Genomic DNA, 20,708 nt, shown 5'->3' on the forward strand with positions numbered 1-20,708 from the left:
AGTTCTGTTCAGCTGGACCGGTGTCCCTTGGCAAGTGCCACCTTAGGATGGCACCGGGACAGGAGGCCGGCCGCCGCAGGGGCGAGGGCGGGGGTGAGGGGGCATCTCTGAGCCGCCAGGACCACCTGTTCTCCCCAGCCCGGGCTGCCTCACCTTCACTGGGTCTGGGCTGGATGCTGGGCTGTGGAAAGCTCATTCCTGGATAGGCCAGCAGCAGAGGAAGCAGGGGAGCAGGGGACACGGGGGTGGCCACAGGTTTCCTCCCCACAGGGCCCGAGGGCAAAGGTTGACCTCGCTGGACAAGGCCGGTTTTGTTGCCTGGCCCCTCCCATGCCTTGTTCACTTGAAGAGGCCCTTGCAGGATAAATGGTGCTGTTTGACTTGTGTGTTTGCTTGAGGGATTTGTGGGGCTCCCCAGCCCTCTGCATGATTTATTTCTCAGGAACTGAGGTGGCTCTGGCTGGGAGGGGCGCCACGGGCCTGGGGCTTGGGGCCCGGGCCCTCCCCCACTTTGCCTGTGTGCGTGCGTGCGTGTGTTGGCATGCGTATGTGGGGGGTGACTCGCAGCCTGGAAGCGCCATCTCCAGGTCCCTCAGTCAGAATGTGCCATCTGGATTCTTCTGGGGTGCTTCTGAAATGCGCAAGAGAGCCCGGGCAGAGATTGCCAAGCCTTGGTTGGGGGAGCAACATGGAGGATCCTTTTTCCTTTCTACTGTGATACGTATTCTTTGGTTAAAAAAGAAAAAATCTGCAAACAGCAGTGAAGTCACCCACCCCCACCTCAGCTTTTGGTGATTTGTGAAAGTTGACTTCTTTTTTCAGATATCCAGGAAAGGGGTTTCTGAGTTTCTGAAGGGCATGCTTCACACAAGCCCAGAGCGGAGAGTGTTTCTGACCAGTGCAGAGATGAGGGCCATTCTCTTGTTGGCTTCCTTGTGGGGCACAGCCAAGCTGCTCTGGCCTGCTGTGTGGATGGAACCAGACCCTCACTTCCGGCCACTTCCTCCCCGGCCTCACAAGCTGGGGGAGTCATCTCTAAAGAATTCTGTGCCTGCCTGAGATGAGAAGTTTACTGCCTGTCTCATTTTAGAATTCTCTGCCAAATTAGATAGTCTTGATCAGTTAAAATTCCATTAGCCTTGCTGGGAAGCTGAACGTGTGTGTGTGTGTGTGTGTGTGTGTGTGTGTGTGTAGGTTGAACTATCTAATAAGACCATAATCATCTGAAAGACCATAATCATCTGATTATAAAAAGGAAAAATTCTAAGCTAATAAATAGGATAGCTTTTCAGTTCTCCAGAGTTAACTGTGGCCATGATTTTTCCAAACTTCTTCAGAGGCTTTAATGACATTTGCCCACATTTTGAGTCCTGCTTGTAGAGAAAAGTCGAGAAGTATTTGGGGTCCCATGAACCTCTTTTTTTTTTTTTTAAAGATTTTATTAATTTATTTGACAGAGAGAGACACAGCGAGGGAGGGAACACAAGCAGAGGGAGTGGGAGAGGGAGAAGCAGGCTTCCCGCCAAGCAGGGAGCTCGATGCGGGGCTTGATCCCAGGATCCTGGGATCATGACCTGAGCTGAAGGCAGACGCTTAACGACTGAGCCACCCAGGTGCCCCTCATGAGCCTTTTTGAATGTCTGGATGCTGTCCTGTGGGAAAGGGATCCTTCTTCGTGACTAGGGCTAGAATGAGAACAAGAGGGTAGAAGTTGAGGAAGGTGGATTTCAGCTCATAATAGGGAAGATCTGGTCCTGCGGAGTGTTCACCTGTGGGCAGGGCCATGGCCAGAACAACACAGGCTATTAGCCCGATGGTCCCAGGTCCCTTCTGATCCCAAATCCCACCACGTGAGATCTGGGTTGAGCATCAGAAGGGATTTCTGGGTCTGCTCTGGGGTTTTCCCTGACTGACGCTGTCTCCCCAGGAACTTGTGACCTATCCTGGCAGCCAGTTCACTGCCCTGGATTGTCATGCAGGCTCCAATCCAAGCTCCTCACGGTTGGGGCTTTTGGGGGACTGTCTCCCAAGGAAGAAAGGGCAAGCCATGGTGTAGATTCCAGATTCTGTTGTGGACCCGTGAAGATAGCAAGGCCCAAAATGAGGTGTTTGTGCTGTGTCAAGGCTGCCTTTATTTATTTATTTATTTATTTTTAAAGATTTTATTTATTTGACAGAGAGATTGACAGCGAGAGAGAGAACACAAGCAGGGGGGAGTGGGAGAGGGAGAAGCAGGCCTCCCGCCGAGCGGGGAGCCCGATGCGGGGCTCGATCCCAGGACCCTGGGATCATGACCCAAGCCGAAGGCAGACGCCCAACGACTGAGCCACCCAGGCGCCCCAAGGCTGCCTTTAGAACTATTTCTTTCTTGATGAAGCTCAGAAGATGTGGCAACTGCAGGAGAGCTTTCGGCCGGGCTACCCAGGGCTGCCACCTAGTGGGCAAGACCGAGACTGGCAGCAGGGCCTTTGCTCTGCAGAAACCAGTCCGTGCCTTTGGAGCCAATGGGGTTCTCACCTGGCTTAGGGGATGTGCAGAGTTTAAAACATTTGAAGTGATTTATTTTTTTATTTTTTAAAAAAGATTTTATTTATTCATTTGAGACAGAGACAGCAGAAGCAGAGGGAGAGGGAGAAGCAGACTCTCCACTGAGCCGGAAGCCCGACACGGGGCTCGATCCCAGGACCCTGAGATCATGACCTGAGCCAAAGGCAGGCGCTCAACTGACTGAGTCCCCCAGGCGCCCCTTGAAGTGATTTTTAATTGGAATGTTTGAGGTACTGTCCACAAGTCGGGGCAATCCAGTCTAGAAGCTGGACCTTTTTCAGACACGGGTAGAGACACTGATTGACCCAGAAATCAGGAGAACTCTCCATCCGCTGTTTGTGTCCTGGGCACATGTGGGCGTGGGTCCTTGTGGGACGCCTGTATATGTTGTGGGCCCTGCATCGGATGATGTGCTTGGTGTCCTTCAGCCCTCACTGTCTGCACCTGGAGACATTCAGCTGTCCTCACTTTGTCCTGGACTTGGGCTCAGTTCTTACTCGGTGATTTATGGAAAAGAATAATGTTATATTCCCATGCCACAACATACAGGAAAGATATTCCAAGTAGTTTAAAGATTTAAATGTGAAAAGTAAAACTGAAACTTTTTAGAAAAAAAAATAGAGAATCTTCATGATCTCAAGGTAGGAAGGAGCTTCTTAAATAGAACAACCAAAGCCCAAACCATAAAGGAAATGATCGATAGATTTTACTGTATTAAAGTGGGAAACTTTAATATAACATAAGACACATATTGGGAGAAGATTTTGTAATAAATACAACTGGGAAAGGATTAGTACCTGGAATTTAAAACTAAGTCGTATAGGAAGAAAGGAAGAGAGAAAGGAGCAAGTGGGGAAGGAGGGAGGAAGGAAAATCAAGGGATGCGGCCAGGCAATTCATAGAAGAGAAAATGTGTATAGTCAGTAGGAGTCATAAGGAGAGTTGCTCTCTCTAGTAATTGGGAATGCAAGTTAAAAGAGCCCTTATTTGTCTATGAGATTGGCAATACTATTAAAGAAAAATCTGACTTTCACAATAGCCAAGAGGTAGAAACAACCCGTGTCCTTTGACAAATAAATGGATGAACAAAAAGCAGTACATACATACATTGGAATATTCATCTTTAAAAAGGAAGGAAATTCTGTCACATACTACAGCATGGATGAACCTTGACATTATGCTAAAGGAAATAAGTCACAGAAAAAGAAACACTGTATGATCCCATTTGTCTGAGGTACTTGGAGTCGTCAGATTCAGAGACAGAAAGTACAGAAGGAGGGTTGGGGGGGAATGGAGAGTTGTTGTTTGATGGGGACCTAGGTGCAGTTTTACAAGATGGAAGAGTTCTGGCGGTGGGTCGCACAACAGTATGAATGCACGAAACACTACTGAAACGGACACGTAAAATGTAAGAAATGGTGAAGACCGTGATGGAGACCAGGGACACGTCCACCAAACAGAAAAAGAATGTGCGATGTGCTCATGTAGTGAAATCCTGCCTGGCATTACTTCCCTGCGTCTCCAGCGCAGCATGGAATTAAAGGAGCGTTAGAAACGTTTACCAGTACGTAGGTGGTATAAATAGAAGGTTGTGCATGGGAATGGGTGGCAGCAAATTGAGGGGAGTGATCCATTCTGGAGGGGATGAGAGGATAAAAGGGGGATGTGGCGGGGGATTTAGGGACAGCTGAAGTGGTTTATTTGGAGAGCAATTTGAGACATGTGACAAGAAAATCAGGATTAGAGCTAGGCGGCAAGTACTTAAAATCTTGTTATATTATGTGTGCTGCTTTTCTGTATGTTTGGAATATACTCTACTATTTTTTTCAGAAAAAGACTCTAGACGGTAGAGTGGGCTTAGTGGTTTTCTGACGATTTCACAATGTACAGTTCTGATCTGCCACAGTGAAAGCATTTTTACAAAACAGTGAAGGTTTTAACTGCCCGAGGAACCTATGTACTGCTTTTTAAAATGGGTTTGTATTTCAGTATCCTTGCCTTGTAAGATAAGATTACCTTTGAAGTGAAGAGTTTTGCTAAAAAAAGAGAGAGAAGAGAAAGGGAAAAATACTGCCTGCCCTGACTGAGCTGATTTCTGGGGTACCCTTCATCTCCAGCAGTCTGTACTGTCTTATTTTTAGTCTTAAGAGTAAAAGTCTTACTTTTACATGTCCGTTTCAGTAGTGTTTCATGCATTCATAATGTTGAGCTAGTGCTTAGGTCTTAGAGGAATAGACTCCCTTTTCCCTGTCTCTGTGATTTTGACTTTTAGCTCTTTCTTGTTCATCGTCTTTACTGAGGGTGAACCCTCCCTTTAAAGGGAGTATTCAGTAGTCCTAGGTTCTGGATCTTGGGGCTGCAGAAATCTGATAACTCAGGGTCCATGCTGAATAAGCAGATGATTCCTGGCCTGTTGCAGTTGGAACGGTTAAGCAAGCTTTTCTGGTTGAGTCCTATCATTTGAGGAATAAAGAAACCGAAACCCAGAGATGTGGAGTGACCCCCCCAAGGGCTCAGATCCCCTGAGGTGCTTAGCAGAAGTCAGCAGGCCCCTGGCAACCAAATAACTCATTTTGTTTTTTATTCTTGAGAGCAGCACCTTGAGTGAACTTCAGTATCTGTGATTCGGAGTAGAATACTGTCTTGCTTAAAACCCTCCCATGGTTCCCATCTCATTCAGGATACAGTCTTTGTTTGCCGTGAGCCTTGAAATTGTGTGCCCACTCCTGCAGCCTCATTTCGAATCCACTCCTTGTTCATTGGGCTCTGACTGGAGCCCTGCCCTCCTCTTTGTGCCTAGAACATGTGTGGTGGTTCTTGCCTCAGGGCCTTTGCACTTGCTCACCCCTTTGTGCTCTAACTGCTGTTCTTCATTTGCATCCAAATTCAGAAGTCACCTTCTTAGAGAGGCCTCCTTAAGCCTTAGGCCTTCTATCTTTTCTCAATAGCCTTTATTATGCTCTGAAGTTATTTATTATTTTTATCTCTCTTTCTCTTTACCTGTCTACCTACCTGTCTCTGTGTGTTTGTATCCTTGCATGAGGATAAAAGGTCCACAAGCCACAGTCTTTATGTGTCCTGTCCAACATCACCAGCATCTAGAGTATATTAGATACTGGTATTGGGGGTCCTCAACACCTCCCCCAGGTTTGGTGATTTGCTAGGAGGAGTCACAAGACTCAACATATAATCATACTCAGGGCCAAAATTTATTTCAGCGAAAGCGCACAAAGCAAAATCCACAAAGGGAAGAGGTGCATGGAGCGAAATCCAGAGGAAAGCAGGTGCAAGTTTCCAGGAGTCCTCCGCTGTGGAGTCACATGGGACACACTTCTTCTGTCATTGAATTGTGACCTACTCCTGGCCCAGGGATTTTACTGGGCTCCTGCCTCCCGGGCACCCTCTGCCTAGCATGTACTGAAATTCTGGACTCCCAGAAGAAAGCTTATGCTTAGCCTAAGCCACACTGTTCGTCCAGTCCAGGCACCAGGAGCCCCTCTGACCACTTGAGGAGCGTTTTACCTGAGTGTCAGGAACCTGCCATTCAGGTTCCCGGATGCCAGCCAAAGGTCAACTTGTAAGCAGGCCTTTCTTAGGATAGAAGTCTCGGGCCCGCTTCAGTAACTCCTTTCTGCACACTTAAGAAATATTTGTGAATGAGTAAATTGACCAGTATGACAGCAGGGCCTTTGGAATCAGACCTTAAGACTCCTGAAGGCCCGAAGGTGTGGCCTCCCCTCCTTTGTCAGCAATACTATCCCCAGACGGACTGACAAGAGTGGTGCGTCTGTCCTTCCTCCTGTCTTCAGGCCCTTGGTAAGTGTGACGCTCTGATCCCCAGGTGTTGAAGCTCAACGGGTCATCAGAAATTCTCAATAAGCTGTACGACACGGCCATGGACAAGTTGGAGGTGGTCAAGAAGGACTACGATGCCCTGCGGAAGAGGTACAGCGAGAAGGTCGCCATCCACAACTCCGACCTGAGCCGCCTGGGGCAGCTGGAGGAGGAGAACCAGCGTCTGCTGAAGCAGGCCGAGATGCTGACGCAGCAGAGGGACACGGCCATCCAGCTGCAGCACCAGTGTGCGCTCTCCCTGCGGAGGTAAGAGCCGCTCCGCCGCCCCGCTCCTGCACAGGGAACGGCCACAGGGCCGAGTGGGCCACCGTTGCCTTAGGACCCACTCTCCTTTAGGGGCTGACTGTTATCTGCAAGGCTCCCCCCACTTCCAGGGGGTTGGCGGCGGGGGCGCAAATGGCCTGTGCCTTTTCAGGCAAAAAAATATTTTTGGAACATTTGGGAAACATTTTGTTGGCACTCGGTGTGGCTTGGGAATTGTGCTCCTTCCTGCCATCCGAACAGCTCTGGTGTGTTCTGCCCACCCTGTTTCTTAGGTCTCCCCACAAGCCTTTTCCCTCTGTGTCACCCACCCGCCCAGCAAATAGGAGAGTTAATTGTCCTAGGCATTGTTCCCTCTAAAATTTCATTTTTTTTTAAAGGTGTATATGATCTAGGGAAGTGACCCATGCCCTCAAACAGTGTTTGGTAGGGTGCATTCCTATGGAACACCAGTCCCCTGGAGCTTTCACTGGTGTCCTCTGCAAGGTGTTCTCTGGATGTAAAAAGGATTAAGAATTGCTGAGTTACACTCAGACAGGTGTCTGCACTGCAGGACTTCTCAGAGCCTTCCCTCTGGGACTCTGCACTAGCCACTCCAGGAGGGGACACAGTGTTTCCCAGTGTAGACCATCAGAGAACACATATTCTTTTTCAGTGGAGTTCCGTGAAGAGTTGGTATTCTAAAGAACACGCGTTCAGAAATGCTGGTGGAGAGCTGCGGGTTCTGACTTGCAGGGTTGCCTGTGTGGAAGGTGCCTCCCGGCCTGGAAGGGCTGAGCTGTCCTCTTGCGCCAGTCACCCACACCCAGGCCTTATCGTCTGCATCTGGGAAATGAGGTGGTCAGACTAAATGATCGTTAAGGCCATGTTTATTTCTTATATGCTGTGGTTCTAGCGTTGTTTTGTTTTTATTCTTAAAAAAGAATGTAGCTTGACTGTGGGAGAAATACACTGTTATTTCCAGTAGAGCAGAAGGCATGAAGTCCTCAGATCAACTTGTGGTATTTGTAGAAGGCTGAGAAAAATTCCAGGTCCAGGGGCACCAGCGCCCCGTGACTTCCCTCTCTCAGACGTGCGGATGACCTCACTCGAAACTTCATGCTCGAGTGTCCAGGACAGCAGTGCTGCCTGGACAGCTCCCCACCCCCACGTCCCAGCTGCCTCTCTCCCCCAGGTTTGAGGCGATCCACCATGAGCTGAACAAGGCCACGGCCCAGAACAAGGACCTGCAGTGGGAGATGGAGCTGCTGCAGTCCGAGATGACTGAGCTGAGGACCATGCAGGCAAAAATGGCAAAGGAGTCGGAGAAGTACAAGGAGGAGCGGGATGCGGTGTACAGCGAGTACAAGCTCATCATGAGCGAGCGCGACCAGGTCATCTCCGAGCTGGACAAGCTGCAGACCGAGGTGGAGCTGGCCGAGTCCAAGCTCAAGAGCAGCACGTCTGAGAAGAAGGCAGCCAGCGAGGAGATGGAGGCCCTGCGGCAGGTGCGCAGGGGGGCGGCTGGCCTCCCGGCCTCTGGGAAAGCGGCATGAGTAGGGCTGTGGTGGCCGCGCTGTCCACATTGGCAGAGCGGATGGCTTGTCCTGTTAGGCCTGCATGCTGGGTTATCGAGTGCCCCCTGGGTAGCTGCTGAGCTCACACTTGGGGCCCAGCTCCAGTGTGGGCTGCAGGGCTTGCAAAGGGAAGTCCAGCTGTGGGCGGGGCCTTGGAGCTTACAGAGACACAGGCAAGTCAGATGACACACACAGACATGCATGGACTCCGCACATGGACACCCCACACCCAGCCCTTGGTTAAGTGATCGTAGATCAGCCTTGTGCTGACGGTCAGTGCACATCTCAAAGCCTTGCTCATTGGGAAGCAAGAGCCCAAGGCCAAGTGCCCAAAGCCATCGATACCTTGACCTTGTGAATGCAGAAGAGCACCCTCAGGGATGCCACACACACTGCCCCCACCGTGCCAAATAGCTGAGGAGTCTGCTCTTTAAAGGTCTGGGCTCCTGCTGGGAAGATGTACTAGGCTGAGCCCAAGGCCCTTCTAAAGCCTTGCTCCCTGGGGAACATGCCTCAGGGTCAGGGGCTGGGGTCGAGTGGCATCAGAATCAGGCCACTAAGCTTGACTCCTGAGTGATCAGCAAGGAGTCTCTTTCCTACCTGAGCCACTTTGGCCTCATTGCTGACATGATTTCCCCCCAAGTCCAGGTGTGCCCTGCTGGGGCTTGTATGGGCTCATGGATTCCTTCTATTTGAGATTCCCTTCCCGTCCTGTTGGTTGGTGCTGTGGCTCACCTTAGAACTGCTGAAATTGATCGCAGCAGACTTTTTTCCCACTGAAATAGTCCTCCTCTCCTGCCTCTTTGTTCTGCTTGCTCTGCAGGTCAGTTACAATGCAGCCTTTAAGACTGGTCTGTGAGAAGTGAAAAGCAAGGTGTTAAAGGTCAGGCAGGTAGGCAGGGGGGCAGCGTGCATTAGACTGTTGCGGCAGAGCCCTTGGGACTAAGCCCGAGGCAGGGCTGACGCCCGAGGGGTGACTGGGGCCTGTGAGTCTCTCTGCAGACAGTGATGCCTCCTTATGCCCAGGCAGTGCTCAGGGCCATGGGAATGCAAGGGATAAGGGCTGTGCTTGGAGAGTGGCACTCCTCAGTTATGGGACCTCTTGCCTCTTTGGGCCTCGGTTTCCTCATCTACAAAATGGACACGAGAGCAGTGCCTCACGGGATAGCTGGGACCGTAGTTGTTTACTTTATCGTTAAGATGATAGTTATGCCCATCCAAGTCTCACTGCCCTGTTAGGATCGGAGTGAACCCTATGAAATTGTTTCTGTAGGCAAAAGGGGGCCAAATAAGAGGGATTTCATACAAGGGGAGTGAGACTTCTCTAGACCTTGAAGGAGAAACCCTCGTGAAAAGGAATAGGAGCATGATGAGGGCATTTTTAATAAGCAAAGATAAAGTATTAGAACCTGGTCATCGTCCTAGAGAAACCATCCCCTCATTTTTACATTCTGACATCTGAGAGCTGAATTGTTGGGGAAAATGTCAATATTAAATAAGGAAAACAAAACGGTGAAGCAGAAAACTGTGAGTCAGTCACTAAACAACACAGTCAGGGAGAATGTGTGACCTGCCGAGAAGGTGCTAGGCCAGCAGCCCCTGGGTTCCAGAGGTTCACCGTGCTCGGTGGCGGCGTGGAAGGGCTCCGGGCCTCCCGCGGCGCCGGCAGCTGAGGGGGTCTGTCGTGTGTCCCCCCCAGGCCCCCCCGCCTTTTCCCAGCACTCCGCATGCCCTTCCGCCCGGAGCCGGTTTCCGGGCCTTCGCAGGGGGCATTGGCTGGGTGTCAAGTGTGCCTGTCAGCTGAGGTAGGAATCTCGTCTAGGCACCGTTCTGAGTCAGCAGGCCAGAGTGGAGAAGCCCTGCTCCCACCCCGGCAGCTTCCAGAGCTGAAACACTCGGCTCCTTCTCGAGTTTGGCTTTTCAGACAAGACCACACCCCACCTGGCCAGAGGAGGCCACGTGTGTGGCCTTGGTCGTGCTAGCCCTGAGGTGTGGTTGGGATGAGGCCCCTTGGGATTGACCTCATCTCTCTCCAGCAGCCGCCTCATGGTGGGGTCCGCTGAGGTGGGCCTTCCAGCCAGGCTGCCTCCCTGATCTCACAACTGCCTTCATTCTGCTCAGCTAAGGAAGTGGTTCTTTTCTTTCTGACAGACCGTGCATCCTCTGCACTCTTCCCTTCTCTTTGCTCCTTCCTCTTTCCTCTCTCACCACCCTCTGCCCTCGCCCCCCTCTTCTCTGGAGTGGGTTGTGGTGAAAAATGGGCTTCAGGGGGCCTGTCCGGGTCTTTGCCTGGCTCCGGACGCTGCCCTCTCTCCTGCTTGCCCCCTCCCCGAATGGGCATGTCCACGGGAGCTTCCCCATCTAGGGCCCCTGTCCCAGCCTCTGGCCACTGGCGACCGGGTGCGGTGAGGACTCACTGCCTTCAGGAGGGTGGAGGGACTGCCTGGGGCGGCTGGTGTCTGCCCCTGGGAAGCTGCCCCTGTGGGCACCAGATAACAAGTTATGTCCCAAGACCAGCGTCTCCACCAGAGCTCCTGTCCCACGTCCTCACCTTCCTTCTGGGGCACCGCTGCCTGACTCAGGTTCTTCCAGATAACAAGTTATGTCCCAAGACCAGCGTCTCCACCAGAGCTCCTGTCCCACGTCCTCACCTTCCTTCTGGCCCTGAATGCAGCTATACCTCTGACGTCCGTGCTGTTGGTGGAGCTGAGCTCAGGCCGCATGTGAGGGAGGGAGTACTGTTGGAGGTGGATGACAAGCAGCAGGGGACCAGGAGGGCATTCCAAGAACATTCCCACGTCTGGGGAGGGCTGTGAGATACTGCCCGGCTAGAAGAGACGGCGTGCTCGGGGAGAGCTGTCTGCTCAGGGAGCACCGCCCTCTCCCTGGGACCCTGGTGTGCCTCCGCGGCGTCATTCCTGTTGGCTTCGGTGCCTGGGCCGGGTGCTGTCTCACGAGCACCGGTCCCTGGCTTCCCGAGCCTGCGGCCCCCCCGGATCACCCACGGCGGACGGAAGGAGATCTCGGGTGGTGCTGTTGCAGATTAAGACCTGCCCCTTGGAGATAGCACAGTGTAGAGGAGGAAGCACTGAAGCAAGAATCGGGGGACCTGGAATGGAGTTCAGCTCCCCACTAACGGGCGGGGCCTGGGCCAATCACTTCCTGGGCCCTGAGCATCCTCATCCGTGTTATCAGGATCTCCGCTCCCAGTTCTACTGTGCCTTTACGATGCCCCATTGTTCTTCTCCCCTCTCAGTAAAACGAAGTCTTGTACTTCTTGTGTTTCTCATCTGGAAACGGTGTTTTGGGAGTGACTTCATTTTGGGGACCAACCATGGGGGCGGGGGGAGGTGGGGAGGGGAGAGCGTGGGAGCTGCCTAGCTCTGGTGCTGACCTCTCATGTCCCCCTTGTGGCCCTCACCTGGAGACGCTTATCCAGGGCCAAGTGGAAAGACCTTTCAGTGGAACCACATGGTAACACATTCCAAATATAAAACTGTATTAATATATTATAGAACACTGAGTAAAATGTAAATTTAAATAAATGTTATCATTAAACCTATTCTTTATCATAATAAATTCTTGACACCTTTCATAATAATAATCGGTTCTCAAAAAATAGCAAACTGAGCAAACCCCCAGCGCTGCATGAAAGGGGGAAAAGATCAGAACGGAAATAATTTGAATTGATCTTGAGAAATGTGGGATGTGAGCCGAGTGCACCAGCCACTGTCACTCTGGAGTTAAGGTGTACTTTCTGGGCAGACTTTTCTCCAGCTCCTACTGACTCTTGACTCTACTTGAGAGATGCAGGGTGGTTGTAAGGTGACTCCGTATTTTCCTCTGTCTCCCCCTTCCTCGTCTCTTGGCTGAACCTTTGGGATCTCTCTGAGAGCACCTGAGCAGAGGTGGCATGTCGGGCTCACTGTGACAGGTGGGCCGTGGCTCCAGCAGGGGCCTACTTGCTGTCTTTCTCTTCCTTCTTCCTACTGCTCAGAGGTGGGGGTCCCCGGCACGCGCACAGCAGAGCCTGTTCCTCTTGTGTCCTGTTCGTGTTTTGCCTCTGAAAGCGTTTGAGCAGAAGCGGGAATGCCTCCTGCAGTAGATGCTCCCTTTGTTATTTTCCCCGCGTCATCTAAGGATTCTCAAGGCGCAGAGGGAGCTTTTCCCTATGAGTGCTTCTGAGAGTTGGATTCGAAACGGTAGCCAAGCATGTAATGCTTTGGGAGGTGTCAAGATGCAAATGTATCAGATTTCAGCTTTTTAAACAAACTGAGACACACAGGACTTCACCAGCAAAAATACTGGTGTATTTTCAGATTTAAAAATGACTCTGTATGCCAGAGCATAAAAATGAGTATTGCAGACCCAGGGGGTTGGGAATCATCATGATTGATGTCTGCACCTTTCACTGCATTCAGGCCTTGTGTCGTTATGTTTTGACAGGAGAGCTCTTTAGAGAGACGAGGTGGACTGTCTAAGATAGGAGCATGCGAGTGGCAGGGAGGAGCCTGGGACAAGCGTTCCGGGGGAGGCGTTCTACCTGGGCCATGGAGACTGAGGCTGAGGAGGGGCTAGGGTTCTGGGACAGGCTCTGCAGGGCCGGGAGTGTTTGGACAGGACCCTACCTAGTGTCATTAGGTGTCTCGAGTGTGGCTGTGGGACAGGTAGTCCCAGGGGGTGCAGGCGCAACAGGGGTGTGTTGGGATGGGCTCAGGCTAGGATCCTGTGTTTCCCTCCATCCGGCTCCGGAGGGTTTGGCCCCAGCACCAGCTAGAGGGCACTTCTGGACCAGTAGGCTCAGTAACCACCCCTCTGCTTACCCCTTGACCCCACTAGATCAAAGACACAGTGACAATGGACGCGGGGAGAGCCAACAAGGAGGCCGAACTCCTTCGAAAGCAGTGCAAGGCTCTGTGCCAGGAGCTGAAGGAAGCCCTCCAGGAGGCGGACGTGGCTAAGTGCCGGCGGGACTGGGCCTTCCAGGAACGAGACAAGATCGTGGCGGAGCGGGACAGCATCCGGTACGGGGAAGCCCTGGGCTGGCGTGGGCTCGTCTCCCCGTGCCGCACTGGGTCGGTGGGGAGGGTCAGAATCACTTGCCACGTGTCCTGATAAGATGGGAGTGACCTCGATTCCTCTCTTCTCACCTGAGCCTTGCTCCATTGAGTTAGAGGTGCCCATTATGTCTCTACTTCCCTTTTCATTTCACCCTCGATGTCTGCATGTGCACTGTGTCTGGATGAGACCCTCCCCCTGCCATGAAATGGTGCAAAGACAGGTTTCTTTCTTAGGGGACTTCTGATAAAATGGACATACCAAGAATGCATTCTTTCAGTTGTTATTCTGTGGGCACCTACTGTGTGCCAGGATCTTAGGTCCCTCTTACAAGGAGACCCTGGGAGAGAAACAACCTCCAAGGCTCCCAGACGGGTGTGATGCCCCTGCAGGGCCAGTGCTTGGGGGACCACGGGCAGCTTTGTTGGACAGGGCAGCAGGGGAGGGAGATAATATGGATGGTGAATTCCAGGGCCACGGTCAGAGCTGTGATGGGGGCATGCAGGGGCGGGGCGGGGGGTGGGGGAACAGGCGGGGAAGTGTCCCTGGAAAGCATGACCTTCAAGTTAGAACTTAGGCCTGAGTGGGATTTTTCCAGGTGGAGGGCGGGATAGGCATGGCCATGAACAAAGGCGTGTGGTGTGCCCGGGGCAGGGGCATGCTTGTGGACTTGGGAGTTACAGGAGAGGTGGCTGACAGGGTTCCTGAGGGCAGGCTGTGGGGGCCTCAAGAAGGAAGCCCTCAGTATAGTCTTGATTCTTGGCAGGGGGAGAGCCATGAGGGTTTGTGGTGGTGCTTGTGATTTTCAGAAAGATCCCTTGTGGTTGTCGGGAGGAGAGACCACTATCTAGCAAGGCAGGTCAGGAGGTGAGGGTTCAGGGTGGAGGGGATTGGGGGCCATGGAGAGGTAGGGACCAGCCCTTAGGGCCTCCAGTGATAGGGTGCCATTCTGGGGGTGGCACAGAGCACACACTCCCCTGCTGCCCAGTCCCCTGTCCCTACCTTCTCTGCGAATGGCTGAGGTGGTACTGGGGTCCCAGGAGCCACACGTCCTTTGGTGGGGAATTATCAGGCCTGCACTTTGCACCTACACAGAGCTCAGGGCTTCAGAGATGCATGAGGCATGATTCTTGTCCGAGTGGGGAGCTCGATTTAGTTGTAGGGTCGGGGACAGCTCTAGAAAGGCCTGCATGTGAGTAGAGATGAGGCATGTGGTAGGTGCTGGAATCCAGGGACCTGCCAGGTGGGCTGGGGCTGGGCTGGGCATTCACCCAGGCACATTGAGGGTGAAACAGTGGGATGAGCACTGAACGTTCAGAACCCGTTGCCCAGTAACTGCAGAGATGTCTCTTTTCCTGGATCTTAGTGTCTTCTCTGCCCCTCGATGGGGTTGGCCTGGGTGGCTTCACCTCTAGACTCTCCGATGCTCCCTCAGTGCATTTGGAGGCAAGGTGGGCACCTGGGGTATTTGGAGGCTGGGGCTGCAGTCCACTGTAGGCTGTGAGTCCTCTGCCCCCTGCCCCTCACAGTGACCTCGGCCTCTGCCTCCTCTGCCAGGACGCTCTGTGACAACCTAAGGCGAGAGCGGGACCGGGCGGTGAGCGAGCTGGCCGAAGCTCTGCGAAGCCTGGACGACACGCGCAAACAGAAGAATGATGTCAGCCGGGAGCTCAAGGAGCTCAAGTACGTGGGGGTGGGTGCCTGCCTGCGGGGAGCGTGGTGGCCCCTCTCCTGTCAGGGCCGGGACGCCCTGCCTGCCGGCCCTTCACTCTGCCTCACTCTGTCAGTCTGTAGAATGGGTCTGAATGCCACCTCCGTGTTGTGAGTTAATGATTCTTAGACCATCACAGAAGATGAGCACGTGGAGGTGGGCAGGCACCATGTGCAAAGGCACATAGGAAGGAAGGTCTCTGTGCCTAGCCAATCCATTTGGAGACAGGCAAGCGTCTACTGTCCATTCATTCATTCATTCATTCCCTTTCTACCTCATTCATTCACCAACTCTACAAGGATTTACCGAGTGCCTGCTCTGGATGGGCCAGGCCTGTGGGAGGCCCTGGGGAAGCCACCAAACAGTGGACCAGGTCTCTACCCTGTGGGGCTCATAGCACATAGGAGGAGACAGACCACAGGTGGGTCAGACACAGCGACAGCTCCGTGAACAAGGTGCTGACATCATGATGCAGTGTTTGGAAAGCCCTCACCACTTTGCAGTCTGTTCTGCCTGTCGTGTTGGGATGCCCATTCGGAAGAGACTGTTTGGGGTGTCAGACAGCCTCCCCTCAGTTATGGCACTGCACCCAGGATTGTGATTTGAGACTTGGTGACCCGAAGGGGTGGGGTGAAGATACAAAGATCAGAGCTACAAATGGAGATTGGCAGAACCCAGTAGCTGTCTCTGCAGGGTAGAAGCCGGGGCTCTCCGTTCTGATAGGGTGGTGTAGGGCGGTGAGGAGCGTGAGTGTGAGTGTGCAAGCTGCACTTGCTGGAGCAGTGGCATTCAGACGGAGTGACAGCACCCCCCCTCCCCATTCAGTAACTCTAACATGAGCCAACCAGCTTCATTTACTAGATAAAAACCCAGAACTTCTTGGGCTTGGGTGCTCTAAAGAAAATCTCCAGCTAAGAGGCAAAGTGATACACTCTCTCCAGGGACCCACCTTCTGTCTAGTAAGTGGTGGGATCAAATTAAGGTAAAGCCTGGTCCCTGGGGGCTTGAGCACGGGGCGGGGGATAGGGGGGAGTCGTGCATTTTAATGGAGCTGGAATTGCCTGGAACTTCTAAGAAAGTCGAATTCCACTTGTTTGTTCAGCATATCTGAATCTGCCCCTCCTCTTTGTTCCGGTGCTGGTGAGGAAGCTCCCGGTCTGCAGAGACAGCAGACATGCCCCAGTGGGTGAGAGATGAGCAGGTGCAGTGAGCATTAAACACAGGGCTGGTGGGAGCCGTGTCCCGCAAAGGCAGCTTTGGGGCGCTGCCCTGAGGCTACATATAGTTCTGGAGCTGGCCAGTGAGAGCACAGCCCAGACAAAGATGTGGACCTGCGAGCGTGTCCACTCGAGCAGGAACCAGGAGGAGGTCACGAGTGTGCTGGGAGCCCAGTGGGTAGCGCTGATGAATTGGCAAGGTCATCTGGGCACAGGTTTTAGGACGAAGGACGTCAGGTGCAAGTCGCTGGGGGATGGTACAAGGTTTCTGAGTCTTTTTTCATCTCTTAACTGGGTCTTTCTGAGAGCTTAAGTTTTTTATTTTGGTCAAGTCCAACTTACTGATTTTTAATAGATTGTATGGTGTATGAGAACCCTTAACCTTAACCCTATATCTAACGATTTTTTTCCCCGTATTTTCCTTTTAAACGTGTTACAGCTTGACCTTTAACATTTCAACCTGTGATACATTTTGAGTTAATTTTCATGTGAGTCATGGTGTCTGGGTTGGGGTTCAGTTTTCTTGCTGTGGGTGTGTGGGTGCACCCGCATCACTGGTTGAATGCTGTTCTTCTTCAGCCGAAGTACTTTTGTACCTCTTGTACCTTGTGGTAATTTCTGGACTCTTCATTCTGTCCCAGTGATCTCTGTGTCTGTCTTTCTGGCAGTTCTACACACTCTTGATTACTGGAGCTATAGAAAAAGCCTTAGAATCGAGTAGAGTGATTCCTCCCACTTAGTTTTTCATTTTCAAATTGTTTTAGCTCTTCTAGTTCCTTATCTTTCTTTCCCTCTGCATTTTACAATAGTCTCGTCTCTATCCACAAAAAGTCTTGCTGGCAATTCCTGAGGAGTTGCATTAAACCTCTGGATAAATTTGGGACGAATTTGGGTCTTTTTGAAAAACCTCTTTGAAAACCCACTGATATCCAGGAAGCCCTGCCTGGCATTCTGCTCCAGATTTATTGGGAAACTGGCATGAAGTCCAAGAGCAAAAGGAGCCCCATTTAGCTTTCATGGTGACCTTCGCCTCCCAGGGGACCATCGCCATGGCTCTCTCTGTTCCTAGGGAGCAGATGGAGTCCCAGTTGGAGAAGGAGGCCCGGTTCCGGCAGCTGATGGCCCACAGCTCCCACGACTCGGCCATCGACACAGATTCCATGGAGTGGGAAACAGAAGTTGTGGAGTTCGAAAGGGAGACGGTGAGCTGCCTAAATGTCTTTTCTCCCCTGCTGTCCTGACTGGGACACTTTGGATGGGGGCGGGAGAGGATGGCCCCCTTGTGGGGTTTCCAGGTTCATGGCTGTCAGTTTTGGGGCTGCGGCTTTTCTTCCCGGGGTGCATGCATCCTTTCCCTGCAGTTGTCCACGCCAGCTTCCGGTGGGTTGGTCCCCGTGGCCTCTGCAGCGGCAGATGCTGGTGTGGTACATGGAAGGCAGAGGGCAGAGCAGAGCCCTTCTGCGGGGACAAGTGTCCACAGTGGCTGAAGGGGCCGATGGTAGCTGCCCCTGGGCTTCATCCTGGGGACCGAGTGCCCTGTCCAGCGTGGTGCAGGGGCGGTGCTCACAGTGGAGCGAGTAGCTTGAGGTTTAAGAGCCACAGGTTTCTAATCGCTGCTGTGTAAAGTGCGTGTGCTTCTCTCTTGACAGGAGGATATTGACTTGAAAGCACTTGGGTTCGATATGGCAGAAGGTGTGAATGAGCCTTGTTTGCCTGGGGACTGTGGGATATTTGTCACTAAAGTGGACAAAGGAAGCATTGCTGACGGCCGCTTACGGTAAGAGGAGGAGGCCCAGGCTCCGGAGGGAAGGGGGCCCCTCCGACCCATTGCGAAGGACCCAGAGAGCCAGGTGGCGGTTAAAGGAGCGCACCCTGGGGTCTGAGGGCCTAGCAGTCTCAGGCCTGCAGGCTCAGCTGCTAACATTGTTCTTAAAGGAGACTGTGATTCACTGGCGCCTGTGATCTGACCATTCCTCAGGCCCCAGGTGCTGCCGCTCACTTGTCTAGGTAGGAAAGGGCTCAGGCGTGGTATGTGCAGGAGTGTAGGGTGTGCATCGCATGCCCATTCCATGACAGAGCAATGATAATAAAGTACTATTTGCTAAGTACTGGCTTAAGCACTTTGTATAATCAATTCATTAATCTTTAAAATCCTGTGAGGTAGGTACTGTAGTGCTCTTGCCCCATTTTACAGATGAGGACACTGAGGTCTGGAGGAGGTAGGTCACACGGCTAGCGAGTGGTAGAGCCGGGATTTGCACCCAGGCAGTCTGGCTCCAGCCTCTGTGAGTGTAGCCATTTGACCATCCTGAAGAGGAAATCTGTCCGAGTGTGTATGTGGGGCACCCACTTTCTGCCCCTCGTCTCCCAAACTGGAGCGGTGGGGCCTGCCCGCTGGTCCCAAGGCCTGTGAGGGCACTGAGCTGGCTCTGCCCCTCCTCAGGGTCAATGACTGGCTGCTGAGAATCAACGACGTGGACCTCATCAACAAGGACAAGAAGCAGGCCATCAAGGCCCTCCTCAACGGGGAGGGGGCCATCAACATGGTCGTGCGGCGGAGGAAGTCCCTGGGCGGGAAGGTGATCACACCACTGCACATCAACCTGAGTGGACAGAAAGGTAGTGGGCCCGCAGAAGTGGGCGGAGCGCCCCAGATGGCAGGGCACCCCTTCCTTGTGCAGAGGGGAGATGTGCGTTTTGGGGTGTGTTGTTCCAGGGGCCTTGATGCTGCTTAAATGCAGCGTGTGTGTTTCCCTGGCAGGGGGCTGTCTGGGTCCCGGCTCTTGCTGGCCTCCCGAGTGTTCGATTCACTCGAGCAGACGTGACTGAGCCCTTGGGGGGTCCGACCTGGCCTGGGTGCTGGGATGGGCAGGTTTCAGTCTGCTAACTTTCCCTTCAGAAGTTTATCTCACAAAGACAAGGTGGGACAACCAGAGGGCCAGGCGACCAGGGCCGGGGTTGACTGGGGACTGCCCGTGTCTGCCCTCTGTGGTTTTCGCAGACAGCGGCATCAGTCTGGAGAACGGTGTGTTTGCTGCTGCAGTGGTGCCTGGAAGCCCGGCCGCCAAGGAGGGGTCCCTCGCCGTGGGAGACAGGATCGTGGCGGTAAGCCTCAGGGCCGGGGCTGTCTGCCCCACGTGGACGATTAAATGACATCTGGGAGGTTGAACACGAGATAATGAACAGAGTTTTCACGTTCACCTTGTTCTCTAATGTGAACAAACATTTTTTCCAGATAGTGTGTTTCTATTTATAGTAGAAAATCAGGAAATACAAAGAAGGTTTAGGAAGGAAATAAGAATCCCACTCATGGCTACCACCTTACAGATAACCTTTATGAACATTTGAAATATATTTCTGTACAGCCTTTATTCTACACATGAATGTATATTTACATCAGTTTTTTTTAAAGATTTATTTATTTGAGAGAGGGAGCGCGTGCGAGAAAGCGTGCATGTGGGGGGAGGGGCAGAAGGCGAGCAGACTCCCCACTGAGCAGGGGCTTGATCTCAGGACCCTGAGTTCACAACCTGAGCTGAAACCAAGAGTCAGATGCTTAACCAGCTGAGCCACCCAGGCACCCCTATTTATACCAGTTTAAAAAAGAAGATATCTGTGATTGATTGATTTTTACTTTTTTGTATGTGATTTTTTAAAAAAAATCTTTTTTATTAAACATTATATCCATTTATTTTTAAATTTCTTTTTTTTAAAGATTTTATTTATTTATATGACAGAGAGAGACAGCGAGAACAGGAACACAAGCAGGGGGAGTGGGAGAGGGAGAAGCAGGCTTCCCGCTGAGCAGGGAGCCCGATGCGGGACTCGATCCCAGGACCCTGGGATCATGACCTGAGCCGAAGGCAGACGCTTAACGACTGAGCCACCCAGGCGCCCTAAATTTCTTTTTTAATACCAGAGTAAGACGTATGTCTCATAAAATATTCAGGCGATACAAAAATGTATAAAGTGGTAGTCTGCTCTTTTCCCTTTAATCCTGCCCCTGGAGAAAAATCTCTGCACCCTGCCCCCGCACCCCCCTCGCATTGTAAGATGTGCTCCCAGCCAGATCATGAGTGCTCATACAAATCTTTATACACAGATAAATTTTATGGGCTTTGTTTTCTTTTTAAGTTATAATAGTGGGATCATCCTGCTATTCCACATCATGGATAGCTTTCCAAATTGATCCTCAGTACTTTTATCCACCTAATGGTGTTCTGATGTTTGGTTGTCTGTAGTTGAAAGCACGCCCCCTTGTGGACATATACATTGTTTTCATTTTCTGCTACTGTAGGCAGCCCTGCCATGGGCTTCACCTGTGTGCACAGCCCTTTTGGGGACACCGAATGGCATCCCTGGTGACCAAACCCCCAAAACGCTGTGAGATTATGGAGCCTAATTTAGTATCTCTAACTGACTCATTAAAATGGAAGTCACGCACTTTCCCCCAGCACACACGCACAGTCCCAGTTGTACAGAAGGCACACATGACCATAACTC

The 20,708-nt window shown here is 52.1% G+C and overlaps 1 protein-coding gene across 3 annotated transcripts in view; it reads left to right on the forward strand.

Annotated features, from left to right (window-relative positions):
- DLG5 (discs large MAGUK scaffold protein 5) overlaps positions 1–20,708 on the forward strand; it is a 102,684-nt gene that overhangs the window by 53,689 nt on the left and 28,287 nt on the right. For all 3 annotated transcript variants that reach the window (XM_081824020.1, XM_081824021.1, XM_081824022.1), the window contains 8 exons: positions 6,389–6,648; positions 7,838–8,150; positions 13,059–13,243; positions 14,835–14,960; positions 17,275–17,407; positions 17,855–17,982; positions 18,649–18,824; positions 19,207–19,310. In XM_081824020.1, the coding sequence (XP_081680146.1) occupies positions 6,389–6,648; positions 7,838–8,150; positions 13,059–13,243; positions 14,835–14,960; positions 17,275–17,407; positions 17,855–17,982; positions 18,649–18,824; positions 19,207–19,310 (1,425 nt within the window). The remainder of the gene's footprint in view (positions 1–6,388; positions 6,649–7,837; positions 8,151–13,058; positions 13,244–14,834; positions 14,961–17,274; positions 17,408–17,854; positions 17,983–18,648; positions 18,825–19,206; positions 19,311–20,708) is intronic.

This window comes from Leptonychotes weddellii, chromosome 6 (genome assembly GCF_054177405.1).
Source record: "Leptonychotes weddellii isolate Sample4059 chromosome 6, ASM5417740v2, whole genome shotgun sequence".
Classification (NCBI taxonomy): domain Eukaryota; kingdom Metazoa; phylum Chordata; class Mammalia; order Carnivora; family Phocidae; genus Leptonychotes; species Leptonychotes weddellii.